This window comes from Talpa europaea, assembly GCF_964194135.1.
Source record: "Talpa europaea genome assembly, chromosome: 5".
NCBI classification, from domain to species: domain Eukaryota; kingdom Metazoa; phylum Chordata; class Mammalia; order Eulipotyphla; family Talpidae; genus Talpa; species Talpa europaea.
Genome location: NC_140071.1, coordinates 49,175,514 through 49,193,464, shown reverse-complemented (window position 1 = coordinate 49,193,464; position 17,951 = coordinate 49,175,514). Strand labels below are relative to the sequence as shown.

General features: G+C 47.3%; 1 protein-coding gene across 1 annotated transcript; it reads right to left on the bottom strand.

Annotated features, from left to right (window-relative positions):
* Positions 1-4,302: 4,302 nt before the first annotated feature.
* Positions 4,303-6,245, bottom strand: ENC1 (ectodermal-neural cortex 1; the record flags this gene model as incomplete). Its single annotated transcript, XM_084233080.1, has 2 exons — positions 6,232-6,245; positions 4,303-6,085 (listed from the first exon to the last, which is right to left on the bottom strand). Exon 2 carries the CDS (start codon positions 6,070-6,072, stop codon positions 4,303-4,305), a length of 1,770 nt encoding a protein of 589 aa, XP_084089206.1. The 5' UTR covers positions 6,073-6,085; positions 6,232-6,245.
* Positions 6,246-17,951: the final 11,706 nt, after the last annotated feature.

The window sequence follows — 17,951 nt, the reverse complement described above, 5'->3', positions numbered from 1 at the left end:
TCATTCATATTTAAACCATGTGCTATTTGCACTGAAAATCCCACCCCACCCCCACCCCTTTCCTTCATGTCCAGTTCCATCATTTACAAGGTGCAGCAGATTGTAATGGAGTTTGATAGCAACTTCTTTTTCTTCTTCCTCTTTGTTAACGTGACCTCTGCAGAGCAGAAATATCATCTTGTCTCACTAAGTGATGGAGTGAGCTGAAAAAGAGAAAAAGGAAAAGAAGTGTTAGTAGCCCCAAAACCTGAAAGAAAAAGAAATCAGCTCAGGATAGAGCTGATCAGCATTGCTTCCAAAGGTCTTAACTAGTCGTCCGGTAGCAACTGTGCAAACATTTAAAGTGTTTCCTTTAAGTCACACGTATGTGTGCACACAGGTGGCTGGCTCAAGAAAAATAATGGTGTCCACAGACAGTTCACTTCTTGCCTAAAGATATATATGTTCAAATTCAAACCTATACGTGCTGCAATGAAGTGCCATTTTCTGCTTCCACCATTCACAATTCCTTTCCATGGTTTACACAGAGCAAAGCGCTCACCAGTGGGTGGAAAGAGATTCCTGCACAGACCCTCCTTGGCCCATTTACCAGAAAGGATTCAAATGAAATGTGAATCCTTACACCATCCAGGAGGCAGACATATTAACCCTCTTATTTAATGCAACTCTGCCATTCATTAATACAGAAATCAGCCTCGCTTCCTTTCATGTGACAGCATACCAGGCCTCAACAGCCTAAGGCTGGAGTTTATCCTCAGAGTTCATCAGTCCACACTTGGGAGACACAGCTATGGTGTGCAGTGTGGTTATGGACAGACAGAACCTACCAACATCAGATGAGAATATAAATTCTAGGCCCCATCACCAGGAGGCACACACACTCCCCGGCTGGCCCTCCTCACACGACTCACCCTTCCCACTGGGAGACGTGTAATTTTATACAGGGAGACGCAGAAGGCATTTGTCTCTCACACACTCGCGCTATCTGTTCACGAAGCACATTTTCAGTCCTCGTGTAGAAATCTGCTTCCCTATGGCTAGAACTCTGAGCGTAGACAAAGGGAATTCAGGAGGGGCCACTCATTACTTGCACTGAATTCTTCTCGCTTTTGTATGTTCAGAAGTCTGATTCATTTCATTAGTTGTTTCTTTTGGCAGTTTCGCTGCAGTGATTCAAGCTTTCAAGGCATTCCTTAGACTACGGTGTCATCCCCCAACCCCACCTCCTTGTAAACTATACATCAACATTAGGCCAAAAGAATGTATCTTGTAAGAATAAGAAATTTCAAGATGTTGCCTATTCAAAGTCAAAAGAAAAAAAACAAAACACCAAAAAGGGGGTGGGGGGGAAAGATGGAGGCAATAACTCCAAAAGGGAAGAAAAGAAACAAAGCCAATCAAAACCCAAATGCTGTCAGGTTGGGACTACACAGCACCAGGAAAATGCAGAGTCATCAAAAGGAATATCCTTTTGTCTTCCCTCCCACTGACAGAGCAGCCGGAGACAGTTAAAACCTCTTTGGTTTTCCAGCCAGGGAAACTTTTTAACAATGTACTAATTCACTTAGCACCTGCATTTGGAGACCGGAGCTGTCACACAGAGATGTTTGTGTAATTTAGAAGTGATACCTACACAGCACTTCTTTTAAGTCACTCCATCTAGCTCACGTTTTCTCGCTATCTCGTAGTAAACTTTAGAAATTTAAACCAAATCCAGTGATTTAAACTACAGTGTCATCCCCAGCCCCCACCTCCTGGTTGCCTATCAGAGACTGCAGGCCTGCTTTGATCAGGCTCACACCACCCCAAAGGAAGGGAAGGAGAACCTGGTCCTGTCAAGTTTTGTTGCTGCATTTGACTCCGGCTGGTAGCACCAAGGGCAGCGAGGATGTTGTTTCTCGTATAACCTAACACTTTATTGGCTCTGTTTCAAAGGGACCGGAAGCGTGTGATTAGGTTCAAATGCCCTGGATAGGGGGAATTCAAGTGTTTGCCAACATACTCTGGGCTGAGAAAAGAGGCACCAAAAAATGAAGTATAAAGATGAGAAGCAGATAATAATCAAAGAAACCTCATTTTTCCACCACACACGAAGAATTCCAATTCTACTGCAAGCTGAAGTTCAAATTGAAGGGCGAAAAAAAAAAAAAAAAAAACCTAGGAATATTGAACACTTAAGACAAGCTGAGCACTGGGCTAAGTCATTTTGCCTTTCCTTTCCTCATTTATCAATTCACCCAAGTCTGAATTGAGATACGTCTTAAAGGTAGCATAACTCAAATCACTCAATTGACAGGGGGGCAAGTGGAAGTCCAGTAAGGTCCCACACTCCACGACTTAGAATTAGCATCACATAGGAGGTCTCTTCCTGCCTCGATTTCCTTATGTTGCTCAAAAGATGCCAGACAGTCTACCAATTACCAGTTTGATGTACCGCTGCCATCATTGGCAACTTTTCTGGCTCTTCTATACAAATAGAGTCAGTTCTGGACTAACACCCAACTTAGTGGGCTGTTAATTGATGCTTTTGCCTAGGAGGTTCTTTAAACCTGCTTTTGAGTTGAGTCATACATTCATATCGCAAATGAAATAACCACCTCCAGACCATTTGTTTATTCAGGATTACTAAGATGCCAGCAAGGCTGCAAAAACCAGTTTGGTGTGCAATGATGTTCAGAAGGCTTCTGACTGTTCCTGCTCTTTTGGAGGAGCTTTATTCCAAGAAAACATTATAGCACTAGGCACTACTCACTGTAATAGGCTGGAGAAGATAGCAGAAAAAATGAAAGGAAAAAACACAAAGACTAAATGTGAAAGTAAGGTCAGTTTTTGAATCTTTTAAAAACAGTCATAAGAGATGAGAACAAAGACAACTACATTAAGACTTCTCTATGCTCAGCTTGCCATGACCCTTAGATTTCCTTTTTGCATTTGAAAGTCCCCTTCAAAGGTGTGAAACTTACTAGGGAAAACAGAGACATGTTTCCAAGTAATGAGTTAGTGTTCACTGTAGTTCCTCCAAAGCTGAGATTTTCTTCTCTTATTATTAGTACTGAGCCCGTGAATCACCAAACAAATCGACACATTCCATGTGCTCGGTGCTACACTTAGACATGCTCAAGTGATTCCCGAGGCCAGTCCTAAGAATGCTTAACAGCAGCAAAGCGGCCATTAGCTCTGCGAACACTGAACTGTGTAGACCTATTAATTATTTGGGCCAGGAGTATTATATACTCTTAAGTACACAGGACAACCATTATGTACTCAGATATATGACACAGAAACACAACTTTTGTTAGCCTTGACAATGGGGCCAGCCTGACTGATTAACTCTGAAAGGCTTGCATATGGGCACTTTCTCTCCTCGGTGTATCCACACATCAGACACATTTATCCAATGCAGGTGCAACTTTTTACAACGACTGCCCTACATTTCCTTCTAAAGTTAATAAATGCCCTAAAGGGGGCCTTTTTGGAGGAAAAAATTTAATAAGCTAATAAATCATTTTAGGGAGAATAAACTAGGGATAAATGTAAGCACTCACTTTCTTAAACCCATTCATTCCAGAGAGAGTTCCCCAGGAAACTAAATTTGAATATCAACAAACACCTCCCAGGGTGATACCCAGCTGAAGCTGAAGTCTATAGAGTGGCAGCTCAGCGTGATGCTCAAGGGCTTCTACTCTGGGTTGATTTCTTGACCAAGGCTACCACCTGCCAAGCTCTATGACCTTGGGCTACTTACTTGACCTCTGTGTGCATCAGCTTTTTTTCATCTATAAAGTGCTCTAGTAATATCTCACAAGATTGTTGTAAGGGTTAAATGAAATGACCCACGTGAAACACACAGCCCAGCCCCAGGCACAGAGGGAGGGCTCAGGAGCCATTAGGGAGCTTTAACACAGATCAGGGACTCTCATACCTGGCTCTGCATTAGAATCATTGCAAAACTGTCCAAAAATACTTATGCCCGGGCCCCACCCAGACCAAATGAAACCCAGTCTCTGGAATGGGCAGTTTTTGCAAAACTCCTCAGGAGAGTCTGTGAAAGTGTTGAACCACCGGCTTCTATGAAGGTAGAGGAGGAGAGTATTGCAACTGGGGGTCGATACAAGTGTTTAAATTCTGGGGGTCTCAGGTCTATGACTTTAATAGTTTCTGTAGTGCTTGTACAGCATAGGTTCTAAGGATCATGTCTCACTCTACATAGGAATTTACACAGCTGGCTTAATTCTATGCACACTTCTATAGACAGCTCAACTGACTTCTTACCTCATGCTCACTTTCTTTTGGAAGTGAGGTTTACGAAGGCAGGTGTTTCCAGGTGCTGACAAATGCAGTAGGAATCAGCGAGTATGGGACTGTGGTTATGCTGTTCCACACATCTAGTGTCGGATCATAGCAGTCCAAAGTTTTGCATCGCTGAATGCCAAAATAGCCTCCTACCACGTAGAGTTTGTTTCCGGAGGCCACAGCGTGACAGCTCATGCGCTTTGCCGTCACATCTCCCACTTTGGTCCACTGGTAAGTCTCACTGTTGAATTTGTAAGCAGAGCAGGCGGAGAACTCTGTGTCTCCCCCCATAATGAAAATCTGGTTGCCCAGCACAGCTGCTGCTGTGTAACGCCAGGGCTGGGGACAGGTGGCCGGTACCGTCCACCTGTTTTCACATTGATCATAACACTGAACCTTGGGGAGCTTGTCATGACTGACGCTGGTACCTCCGAAAGCAAACAACTTGAGTTTGGCACTCACTACTGCGGCATTGCTAACGCCTTCTCGGAGTGGGGCCACCATGGTCCATTTGTTGGTTGTGGGGTCATAATGTTCTACTTGCTTTAGAGAGACCGAGGGGGAAGCCGGGAGGCAGCCGGTTGCAGCTGTGTGGCCCCCAACCACATACAGGCAGTGCTTCAGTTCAGCAGAGCCATGGCCAAACCTGGCCACCAGCATGGGGGCGGCTTTGGACCACTCTTCATGCAGGGTATCGTACACCCAGACATCTTTCGAGACTCCATTCTCAGACCCTCGTCCCCCAGTAATGTACACTTTGCAGCCAATCGCACATGCACTGAACTCTTTCCTTGGACTGGGAATGTCCGCCTTGGGAATGATTTCTTTGGCCTTCTGGTCGACCAGATACAGTTTGTCACACATGAAAGTCTGTCCTCCCAAGAGGAACAGGGCATGGCCAGTTTTCCGAGGCCGGGCACAGAGGCTGGTCACCACTCCGTCGTTCTGCAGGATTTTCAGTTTGCACCTGATGGCCTCTTCCACGATCTCCTTGCTTTTTCTCTGCTTGGTGATGAGTTCCTCCATGGCCACATTCTCCATGAGATAGATGGCTGGCAGGAGAGCCAGCCTCACAGTCTGCAACAGCTCTGGGAGGTAGCAGTAGCGCTTCTTCAGGTCATAGCTGATCCAGTTAATTGCAGACTCGTACACAAGCCTTTCATCTTCTGTCTCCAGCTCTTCACTGGACAAGAGCTGCACTACCATGTCCTGGGGCAGCTGGAGGAAATCTTCATTCTTCCTAATGGTTTGAAAGTTGCTGAGACACATTCTCCAGGAGAGTTCGTACAGTTTCGTGCACTGGTGAGCATCGGACAGCAGCAACATGCCCAGGCAGTTGGTGGGATGCAGGTTTTTTTCCAGGAACTCTGCACATGCATCCCGGATGTCTTGAAACTCCAGCATGTCACCAGCTTCCAGGAGCGATTCTGCATTTTCTTCGTTGATGATGACCCGGGAGGAATAGGCGTAGTCAAGAAGCAGCTCTAAGACTTCCGGGTGGATGGAGTTGTCGAAGTTGACTTCGCTGTCCTGGCTCTCTTTCAGGCCGCCACTGAACATGGCTTCAAAGTAGCGGCTGCACGCTGCCAGCACTGCCCGGTGACATGGGAAGGTCCTGTTTCCGGCATGGAGAAGGACATCAGTAAAGAGGCGCTGCTGGCGCAAAAGGTTCAAGTGAGTGAGGACGCTGTCAGCGTAGGAAGACTTGTGAAACAGATAGATGTTAATGGAGCCGCTGCTGGCCCGGGACTTGCGGTTCTCATGCACGCTGACTGACATTTTGTTTCCACTCCTAAAAAACAACAAAACAAAGCCATTCAAGGTGATGCTCCCTATGTTCCGAACAGCTGCACAAAAGCAACAATGAGTCTGGACTGAGAAAACAACAAGGAAAACAGTCGCCCTGCTGCTTACTGCTCTAAATGGTGAGACAACTACCTATAAGGAAAGGCATTCACTGGAATACTGGTGAGCCATTTCAGCGGAACACTTTAAAAAAAAAATTCCTGCTCAAAAGCAGGTTCGTCTTGGAAAACCTGATTGCCAACTTTCAGAATATTGAAGTCCTTGAGAATGTAAGTCAGCAAAAGTCAAGAGGAGCTAAGTCTCATTCTCACAGCTCTCTGTCCTTGTCCAGCTGATTCACTGCAGGTCACTTAAAATGCCAGGCCTCCAGCTCTCGTAACGCCACGAAGGGCCTGGCTTTAATACCCTATGCAACATAAAGCTATGTGTAAAACAAACACCTACTAATTAATTCCATTAAGGATTTCTTTGCTAAGATCCTGTCTCCCTCCATATAGAGTAATAGGAAATGGAACATTAAAATCACAGGCTTCCACCAACTCCGGCAATGATCGACATTTATTTTACACATCACAGATCATTTCTAACCAGACAGCTCCGCTGCTACAGAGTCCTGAGAGTCCCAATATAAACATTACCATATATTGATCAGCAGGCTTTAGAGAACACAGAATAGCTTTTGGCACAATCACTACTCATCTTTCTTGCTCTGGATACTTTCCAAAATGAGGATTTGAGCAGATAAAAGGAGTGTTTTGAGTAGTATGCTCATGAGTGCAATTTTTCTGTTCTTCCTGCTTTCTATCAATTCTTGGAAAAACAGTTGCAAGAACAAAGGATCTCCATCCCCCTCTTCATTCTTGTGTCACCAGGACCATTCTTGTATACCTGCATACACTGGCACCTGCATGTAGGGAGTTCACAATGCAAACACTGCTTTATCTAAACAAAAAGGTAGGGGTGTGTGTGTTGCCAGTCATTGTTAATTTAGGGTCACACCAGATTAGCTGACTGAAGTGCTTTCCTCAGTATCTAAATTGAAGTGATAGCAGACTTAATACTATCTTTGGCATTATTCAATGAGAAAACTGTGGGCTAAATATATAGGAATGCCTATCATCCATCTTCCAGAATTCAATCATAAGCTTCTGTTTCTTTTTAACTCAGTCCTTTCTGTTACTTCAAAGAAATAAAGCCTTCTACTACCTGCCTGTCAAAGGACTTCTAAGGAAGTTGTTTACCCCAGGAAGGAAACAGTATCTGTTCCAAACACAGAACAGCCAGTCCTTAAAACCCAGCAGAAACCCATGTCCTCCTTTTCTTTCCATCATTCAGATATTTATTTTTAAGTTATACCTGGGAATTATTAAGAAAGGTAAAGAAGTGATTTACCACATTCAAGGAATAGATACTAAACTGCCCTGTACTTGCCTGACCTGCCAGTTGCTCCCACACAAAACAACAAAGCAGGTGTCTAACTTGCCTTTGACTGGGAGGCCACATACCATTAGGTGATGCAACTTGTTTTCCTTTATTTTTGGAATGTAACATTTTGTTATGAGTAAACAGGGCTTAGTGGAAGAAAGTAAGCAACAAAGTCCCAAGGTTCTGGCCTTAGGAAGGCTTTACAAAACACCCACTGGTCTCCATAGTAACTGAGAAATGACAACAGGAGAAGGGTCAAGCTTCACCCCCCCCCTCAAGCTAAGCCTCCACAGTCCATTGCATTGTAACCAATGTCCAACGTGCAGGAGAAACATAGACAGGAGCCTATGTGAATGCACCAGGTTCCCCAAGTATTAAAACATGGACCAGCATCCCTGATGCTCTAGTACTGTGGTTGTCATTTGAATCAGTCTATTCAATCTACAGTACTTTGTGGGGGATCTTAAGTCAAAACTTAAAAAAAAGAATATACATATACATATTCCCATGCCTAACATATACACTTGTAAAACTTTAAAATGAATAGCTACACTTTGTTTTAGTTAATGTTCCCAAAATAGGCTCAAAAGCTGTGCCTGTACACTGAGGCGGAATCACACCAACCCAGAATGACACCAACCCAGAATGTGCTTCCCTGAGCATTAGATTCTGGATGGTGTAAAACAAACATTCACAACTAGGCTTGTTGTGAAAGAAAACAGTTTGTTTAGAAGACCTTAGGAGAGAGTATCTGCATCTCTCTGCATCCTGTTTAATCCCAGCATTTCCAGGTTGGGCCATAAAGCCAGAAGGAAGAGCCTAGTCTATCCTCTGGGAGACCATCCAGAGGAAGAAGCATGTCACAAACAAAATACAATCTTGCAGCAATATTTGGTTAAAATAAAAAGGGAAATTGGCAATCCAAGGAAAATGACTTGCTTTCTAGTTTAAAATTATGCAAACATCAATATATCAGCAGAAGTCATTTATTTATACAGCGGCTAAACACACCTTCAACATAAAAATGAATCATCCTCCTGGCATTTTTCAAGCCCCCAGAGAAATAACATTTACATGCCAAGAGGCCAAAAAATGCACACTTATACTTAACCTGCCCTACAAAGAAGGCTGAGAAAAGGGCTGCTATTACCAGGAACATCAAAAGGGCTTCTACAGTTACAGTAACTCCAGTTCACGTAAAGCTTCTAATACAGGTCTCTGCCTCCAATACTTAGCATCCCCTCACACTTTTCCAGATTTTGAGACTGATCGAGGTGCAACCAAAGGATAAAGTCGGCGTACTTTCTCGAGAATTGGTGCTATGGATAACAATGGCACAGTATAAAGCTCCTTTAACCAGGAAAGCATTTGCCATGCAGTCCTCTTGAACACTTGCACCACTCTACACGCGGGCTAAGCCCGTGAGGAGGGCGACACCAACCTGCGTGCCAAACAAGTTCAATGGTTCATCTCCACCCCGCCCACCAATTCCGATCTTCCGAACCACTACTGTAACACCAAACCCGAAGTAAGTGCACGACAAGCCCATTTTTCTGAAGCCGGATTTCATTCATTCCTCAAACACATTTCGCCGCCATGCATGTGCTCCCAGGAGGGGGTGTCCGCGCGTGGCCCCAACCGTCCCCGGAGCCGGGTAGGGTGAAACGTGGGCCAACAATTCTGCGCTCTCCGTTCCAGAGGCTGCGAGGCAGCAAGACACACTCTCAGGAAAGCGCCGCTTTCCGCAGAGAAGTTGCTCGCCCGTCCCCTGGCTCTGCTCTCCACTTCCAAGCTGCTGGCCCGGGTGGTGAGGGAAAGCCCCTCCGCCCAAGTCCGCTCGAGTGGACCCGCAGCGGCGGGCACCGAGGTCTCTGCCTCACGAACAGCTCCCCCCCCACCCCCACCCTCCCCCACGACCCCCGCGCCTGGGTCGGAGTTTCAGGCCCCCGGTAGACGCGGAACCCTGGCGAACACAGTCCCGCAGGCCAAGCGGTCCCGAAACGCGCGGCGTCCGCAACAGGTCCGGGGCCGCGGGGGAAACTTACAGCGGTGGCGACCGGCCTCCACGCACGACCAGCTGGGTTTCTGCCGGGGTCACCGAGCCGGGAGGCGGCGAAGCGGACGTCTCAGCACCGGGGAGCGGCGGCCACTGCCCGGGCGAAAGGAGCGCGCACGGGGCGCGGGGCAGAGAGAGGAGCGCGCCCTGGGCGCCGGCTCGCCGGGCGGCCGCTGCTGCTGGCCTTCGCCTCGCCTGGGGCTCGCGCCGCGGACGGGGTGCCCGCGGCCGGCGGAGCGTCTCCCGGAGCGCGTCCTGGGAGAGGCTGGAGAGCCGGCGGCTCCAGGCGCCGCGCGAGGAGGCGGGCGGTGCACTCGGGGGAGGGAGCTTGAAAGCGCCGTGCGCGCCGGCAGCCGCCTGGCGTCTCCACTCGGTCTCCGCAGCGCCACCGCCGCGCCGCCTCCTCCCCGGCTGCCGGAGCAGTCTGAGCCAGGCCGCCGAGCGCCGGGCTATAAACGGCGCGGCAGGGAGGAGGAGGGAGGGGGAGGGAGGGGGAGGGAGGGGATCGCGTATGCAAAGAGAGTGACACGGGGAGGCGGGGAGGGGGGCGGGCAGCGCGTGAAAGCCGCCGGCGCGGAGGTGGCGGGGCGGGGGGGGGGAGGGGGGCCGGGAGGAAAAGCTCTGGGGAAGAGCGTGTCGGCGAGTTGGTCGTGAGAGGAAGCGGGGGAGGGGACTCGGGGCGTGGAGACAGACAAAGCGGACGCCACTGGCAGATGCCGCCCTCTGGGACCGGGAACCAAACAAGTTTCCCGGGGCCGGAGCGGCAGCGCTCCTCCAGCCCCGCCGGGGTAACGGATCGCCGCGCCACCGAGGGACCCTGAACAGGGAGCGCAGCTCCTGCAGTGCGCCCCGCAAGGCCAGAGCCTGGAAGATGCCTAGAAAAGGGTGGCAAGGGGCGAGCTGGGTGACCGCGGAATGCGCCCTGGGCGCGCGCTCCCCGCGCGGGGTGAAACACCTGGAGGGCGCACAGAGGCTGGGAGGACAGCGAGTTGGGACCCTCCGGGGATACCGCAGGTTGGCGAGGCCAGGTCAGACGGTTTCTCGTTGGCTAGGGGCCAGACAGACTTGATCCCCGGGCATTTCTCCGTGCCCCACCCCCCCACTCCAGCCCTGGCGGATGCGGCACCCGCGGCCGGACTCTGCCCCGCGCCCTCCCGCGCGGGCCCCGGCCGGCCGCTGTCCCGCAGGGCGGACCACGTGCTTCGCAGCCAATCGCCGCAGCCGCTTGATTCAAAGGGAACTGCTCAAAGGAGCGGCCACGCCGCCTCCTCTCCGTAAAGATAATGCCCAGTGGCTGGGCCCAGCCTCTCTGTCACCGCCGGGTTGTGTTACTTTGAGTTCGCAAAGGAATCACCCGGCACACACGTATCTGAAGCGCCGCGTGCCACAAGAAAGGGAAGCGATTCGAAAAATGATCTCGCATGGCGATCATTATTACGAAACCCATTTTTGATCTTTGCACTAAGAGCTTGTCTTTCCACTAAGGGCGAAACAGTCTGTTTGTTTTTATAGGGTATTTGGGATAAAATCTATGCATGAACTCTAGAGACTGCCGGTCCAGCCCTGTAGTGTGATAGATTAGAAAAGCGAGGCCAAAAAATGTGAGTCGTCGGGTTCGAGGTCGCACAGCCAATTTAGCAGCGACCCAGCTCTGCAGTTCTAGTAGGGATCCACGCCGGAGTTTCCTCCAGCTACCAGTCCTCCCAGCTTTCTTTTAAATAGCAGGCGCAGAAGTGGTTAGAACAAGCTAAGGAGGATCTGCTTGACAGTCCCAGAGTCCAGAGGTGGCTGAAACTCACTGTGTAGGTTCTTTATTCTAATCCCACTTTTCTTTACCCGCGGTCCCTCTGGGTATCGGCCCTGAGAAATTTCGCTCCTTGCAAACAAAGAAAAACAGTGCCCTCTGAAGTCCTTTGTTAGCATTAACTCGTCAGCCTCACCGTGAGCCTAACAAATCTGTTTCGTATTTGAATTTTTTATGTCGAGTCTCCACTTGAGGCTGCTTCACAAAGTCGGAGGCGGCTGGATCAATTTACAGTAAGAACCACCACGTGCAGATTCTGGGACCCTCAGGCAGAGAGAGGAGCCCTGTGAGACTCTGTTCCATAAGAAAAGGTGGATAAAATGAGCGAAGACCAAAGGAGAGGGAACCCTGTAGACACCAGGAAAGATGCAGAAGAAATGAGATGTGGGAATGTGCTCTGTGGCCCCTCCGTGTCTGAACAGCGTGTCCTATCCTGTGGCAAGGTGGAGGGGAAGCGGATGGGGCAGCCTCACCCGCTTCTGGGTTGTAGATCAAAAGGATGTACCTTGCTTTTGAAGACCATATGTTAATGTCGTGCTTTGGGGGAATGTTCAATTTCAATTAAGAAATGAACACTTTTCTCATTAAGAATTACTTCCATCTTACTTCAGTCACCCAACCTACCTAGAGCTGTAGAGAGGTGACCCTGCCTAGAAATAAAACACTTAGAGAAACACATCCATATGATTGGCTGGGGATTTCACCACCAGGAGCCATGGAGCTAGGAACAGGTAATCCGTTTCTGTGGCATCTTTACCACCTGGAAACGGCAGTGTCCTTTACCAAGGGGAGAGCAAAGTTTACTTCTCTTAACGAATAGCTTGAGTAAGCAGGCAGGGCTGGGAAGGACTGCAATCCTCTGGCTATTGTGTCATCATTCACTGGGGACATTTTACTGTGTCCATTCTACCCAATGTCACCTCCTCTCTAGGCTTTAAGAGAAGGCCAAAAAAGAGTTGTAACTAGGAAAATCTTGAAGTGTTTTCAGTGACCATAAACATTTGCATCATCTGCTTCAAGGAGATAAGCAACATGAGGCAGGGAAAATAAATTAGCATTTGGAGATTATAAAAGCTGGAAACCATTTTCTTGCTGAGACATAGGAGCTCTGCTTGCCTTTGGGGGAGATGTGTGTGAGCTGCCGGTGAACACCAAACTGCACACTGATTGGCTCCACCCAACGTATGAAAGGTTTTGAGTCCTGTGGGCAGTTACTAATGTCTAGATCACAACTGACAAGTAATTTGCAAGTCAGCAGCTTCAGCTCTGCTCTTCCTCCAGCAGCTCTCAGCCACCCCAAAGGTAATTCTTATCACTTCTTCTACAGGAAGAAAAGGCCAACAAGTCTTGTATCTTTTCAGGAAGAACTCTCTAGACAGGCCTGTGATCAGAGTGGATGATAGACAGAAGTAGCTATCTGAGCCACAAACAACTCAGGAAATGCTTCTGGGTACCACGGCCACCACCTTGTGACCAGTCCCCTAGGCCCCTGGGAGCTGGTCTTCGCTTCTGCCTTATGACACCAAACCAAGGTCTCATTTTTAATGCTGTTAAGAAGCGGTGCCCAAGGCTTTGGCCTTGTTATCTGCCTGAACAGCGTTATTTTGTTGGGCCTCAAAATAAGCAGCATGGGGTTAAATGTATTAGCTGCCTTCAAACCTAATTTATCTTCATTCCTTCCTAATTTACACTTGGGCTGAATTAATGAGAATGATTTAATTAACACGGTGTGATCATGGTACCAGGGACAGGACAGCTCAGGGGGATTAGACCAAACAGTGGACTAAGCAGCTGCCATCTAGTCTCCTGTGGCCCCCGAAGCCCCACCCACATTTCCTGCTTCCCATTTGCCAGTGTTCCAAAAGTGGCCTCTGTTCCTTGCTCCACTCCCTGGATCTGTGAGAGGAAGGTAGCTCCACTCTCCTTCCTCATGTTATTTGTGAGATGGCTTTCCAGGCTGTGCCCTGCAGAGGGGTCGGCTGCGCACCAGACTTACACTCTTCCCGGCCCCCAGTCAAGTGTTGGCTGGGAAGTGAACACCAGCTGGGGATGACATCCCCCATGTACTTATGTCTTGTGATCCAGGCAAGGGAGGCAGGACAGACAGAGGGAAAAGCTGAGCTGAAACACAGCCTCACCAGAGTCTCAGCTGACCCCATGGGGAGCTTCGGCGGAAATCAGCCCTGTTGCGCTGTCCTCAGTCCAGACAAGAAGGTAAGATTTTTTGAAGGTTACATCAACCAATTGCTGAAGGCAGACTGCCCAGGAAAGGGGCTGAGGCCATGGTCAAAGGGTTACTGCCAAGGGGATGTATGAAGAGGGGTGATGGCCAAGTGCCTGCTTCCACCCGCACCCCCAGCCTGGAGGCGAGGGAGGTGGCCTTCATTTGAGAAGGAGAATCTGAAGGGCTCTGTGGCGGGTCCACCTCACCATCCACTCCAACACTAATCTTCAAACCTGGAAATGACACCACGCTCTCTACCAGCTGTCCCTTCATTTCAAAAAGAGGTAGACTTCTTTTTAAATCTGTCTATTTATTAAAAAGAAAAGGATTAATAACCCAGGTTGCCTAGATGTAAATACATAAATACACACATAAATATTTAAAGATAAATAAATGAAAAAAGGCAAGGATAAGGAGGTAAGGTTATCAATACAAGAATTTAACAGTAAAAGTTATTTTTCTCTCTGGGGGCAAATAAGAAGTCTCAATAGTTTCCTCCACTCTGGTCACATTCTGCAGCTATACCTTTTTTTTTTTTTTTAAATAGAGGCATGTTTTATTTATTTGTTTGTTTGTTTGTTTTTGTTCTGTTTATACAAGCAGTGGGTACAGTCAGAAGCGCGGGAGGGTGAGAGAATTCACCAGAGCCAGAGCAGGGAGCAGAGTAGGCAGAAGGACCGAAGTACACTGGTGAGGGGAGCAGCGGGCGGCAGGAGAGGTCTGCGCGCCATGTGGGACCCTCCTCCGGTGGCCGGGGAGCAGCCGGGGATCGAACCGGCGCCGCAGAGGCTGCAGTCAGCATCACAACCCAGCGCTCAACCACTGCGCCACCGGGGAGGCCCAGCTATGCCTTCTTAACGACGTGTGTTTACAGCTCTGCTATGCTAACCCTTCAGAATATTCCTAAAGTTGTATTAAAATTGGCAGGATCATATTTTTCAATCTCAGTGGCTTTCTATATCCATTTTATATGCAACCACCTTTCATGTATTTTGTGAATTAAGTTGGATTACAGAGACTTTCTAATTTCAAATTCTGATTGTTCATTGCTGTGTATACGAATACAGTGGACTTTTGTGTTATGACTTTCAATGGCAAGTCTTGGGGGAAAGTATATTTTTGTCCTTTCAGGGCTAAGCTCCACCATTCATGTTGAATTCCTCTATTCAGAGTGGTTCTTGCTGGGAAATTCATTCTTTCTTTGAGACTCTGTCACCTTATACAGTCTCCAGGGGTAGACAGTTTATTGACTGCTTAGGGACTGCAGCAGGACACATTTGGACCACTTTTCCTTGGTATTAGTCTCTATATAAAGTCTGGTCATTAAATCAAGTTAAATCAAGCCATTGAGCCTGTTTCTATTATTTCCACTGCAGGCCCCTTCAAGACAATGACTTCACAGCCTGCTCTAAGTTAAAGATTTCAGGGTTAGGATTTTAAAGTAGCATGGATCATTGTCGCTCTGATTACAAAAGCAATGAGCAATAGAAATTTGGAAAAGACAGAAAAATAACCATATACCCCCACCATTTAGAGATGACACTTTGCACTTAACATTCTATCCTTTCTGTACCAACCTGGTACTTTATTTTCAGCAGTTAGGCAGGAAGGGCAGAAACTCCCCCACCAAGCTGCTTCCACATTTACTAGCTGGGCATTTGGGGGCAAGTATTGAGAATCTTGATGCCTTCTTTCCCAGTTTGCAATATGAGCTCATAAGAGCACCGGGCTCAGGTGTTGTTTTACTGATAAAATAAACTAGCATATATAAAGCACCTAGAACAGTGCCCAGTCTTCTACAGTGATTTCTTAGTGCACTGTTTAAGGAGAAAGGTATTCTTGCAACCCCATAGCTGTTTCCTAGTAACTTCACTAAATAAAAGCAACTCGAGCCCTCATCAAAGATCCTACATCCCCATTTACCCACCAGTACTGGATTAAGGGACACTTCCTGTCTTGAGAGACTTTACATACTCTCTTCAGGTGTTTATTTAAGGCTCTGCTCTTTTTGCACACCCAGAAACCGGACCACTTGTGCAATACAAGCTCAGATTCATGGAATTGGCCTTTGCCTCCTTCCACCTCTGTTTGATACTGTCTGCATGTTCTAGAAACAATTCTCCACTTTCCCATTAACTTAAAGGAACTATGCTTTTACAAAGGGAAAAGTATTTTAAAAGTCACACATTTGAAAAAGAAGTTGCTTGCTATATTTAGAAGAAGGCACCTGGCCCAAACAGAGCCTACATTGAAGACAGGCTTCCACTTCCCCTGCCCTGAAGACAGAGTGCAATTGGCAAAGGCTCACTCACACCTATCAGAGCCCCACCAGATCTGTGGGGTGTGGCATTTCACAGCCCAAAGGAATCTGAAATCATTTTCCTCTATTTTCCATCATCTTTTGCGTGCCCCAAGGCTCCTGGATCTAAACTCTTAATTTGTTCTAAGTAATTATGTTAAAGAATTGACCGTTGTTCCCAGCGGTGAAAATGAAGGTTTTGTTTGGCCTATATGCTTTGCTTCCAGGGCTAGGTGCCAAGTCTCTGAGCATGTCTGGGCATGAAGAAGGGACCAGAAGAAGGGACCTTTGTGGGCCAAGAGCTTGTACCTTTGAATGAATATTAAAAGGGTTGCATGGCTCTCTGTGAGCACAGACCACGCACTGAGCCCAGCTCAGCTGGCTCAGGAGGCTGCAGGCAGGAAGCTCCAAGTTAAAGAAAGAATGAGACAGGCGTGAGAGGTGCTGCTGCGGGCATGTTCCAAAGAAAGGTCCTATCACCATTTCTCCTCATGATTTTGAAAATACAGCATGAGTGAGAGTATGAATGCACATCCACAGTGTTTGTAAACTTGCTATCTCTTTATCTGAGAATATGCGGAAATATTAAAATATCAGAGGAAAGAATACATTTTTAAAAAAAGTATCTAGATTCAGATAGTTACAAATCAGTCTTCCTGCCCACAACTTTGTGGTTTGATTCATTCACTCAGCCAATCAATCAGTCATTCAGCCAACAAATATTTATGTACGTACTAATAACATATTAATACTTGGTGCTGGGGATATTCCCTAGTTCCACCAGGTAATTTTTCCAGCCTCGCACTGTAATTTTATGATGTGTAGACTTGGCTTGCCATCAGCAGACTCGTATTTGCATTTTGAATGTGTCTCCTTCCAACTCCGAATCCATGGAAAGAAGTGATATGTAGGGAAACTTGAGAGGAATAAGAGGGGGAGAATATAAACATAGAACCCAAAAAAGGAGCTGAATTTCTGTCACCCTTATTAGACTGTTAGACTAGCAGAGAACCTCGATGGAGACCGCCCAGGTTGTGAAATGGTCTTCTTCAATTGCCATTTTTCACCCAAGGATTGTAAATAAAGTCATTATTGCCTCATTAAAAACTAGCCTGTTAAAAATAGTAAAGAGCCTCATAATCGCTTTGGCCAAGAAAGGAAAAGGCAAACCCCACAGGCAGAGCAGGAGGTGAGTTAGCACTGCACAAAGACTTCTGAGGTACTGAGTTTTTCCATAGCTAGGAAACACCCCCAAATCCGAGCATCAGTTTCTTCTACACATTTTTGGTGAATTGTGAGTGTGAGCAGAAACACCAAGTTACACTCTAATTTTTCAGACGGTGATTTTGCAGGCAGATCTTTGATCCGTTTCATCTGATCCAACCCATCTGCATTTACTTTCTTTTTTTTTTTTTTAATTCCCTACTGGCATAACTTTAAAAATACAAAAAAGGTATTGTCTAAATATTTTGGGTGTGTGTCCTGTCCTCCCCCCTTCCCCCCCTCCCCCCACCCCCCCCGACAGTGGTTATCTAAGAAGTGAGACTGTTAGTCTCACCAAAGTCAGGAATGAGACAAGGTAGTCCAAGACCCAGATGCCCCTCTCTGCAGACCAGGGATTTGGGTAAGGCAACACTGCCCTCTGGTGGCTATAAAGCAGAACCAGCTACAGAAGAATCTGACAAACTTCAAAATGAGTAAACCCTAAAGATGTACCAGCATAAAGGCCATTGTCAGCAATACGGACTTTGCCAAGAGGCAGATATTTTGCTCAGTGCTCTCATCACAATAATAAACAAAAATGGCGGAAGGAAACTTGGATTGATGGATATGTTTCGCAAAGATTGTGGTGGTGATTTCACAGAGAAGCCCAACATACAGTAAATGTTGAAAATAGAAGTGAACATGGCATCTGGACTCCTGTGGAGTCTTTTTAACAGCGACATATCCCTGAAGTTTATGCCTCAAATGATCAACGCCAAGTGTAACCTCAGGTTAATCAAATCTACAGCAATGTGATGTCACAACTGTGCTCTATAGACTG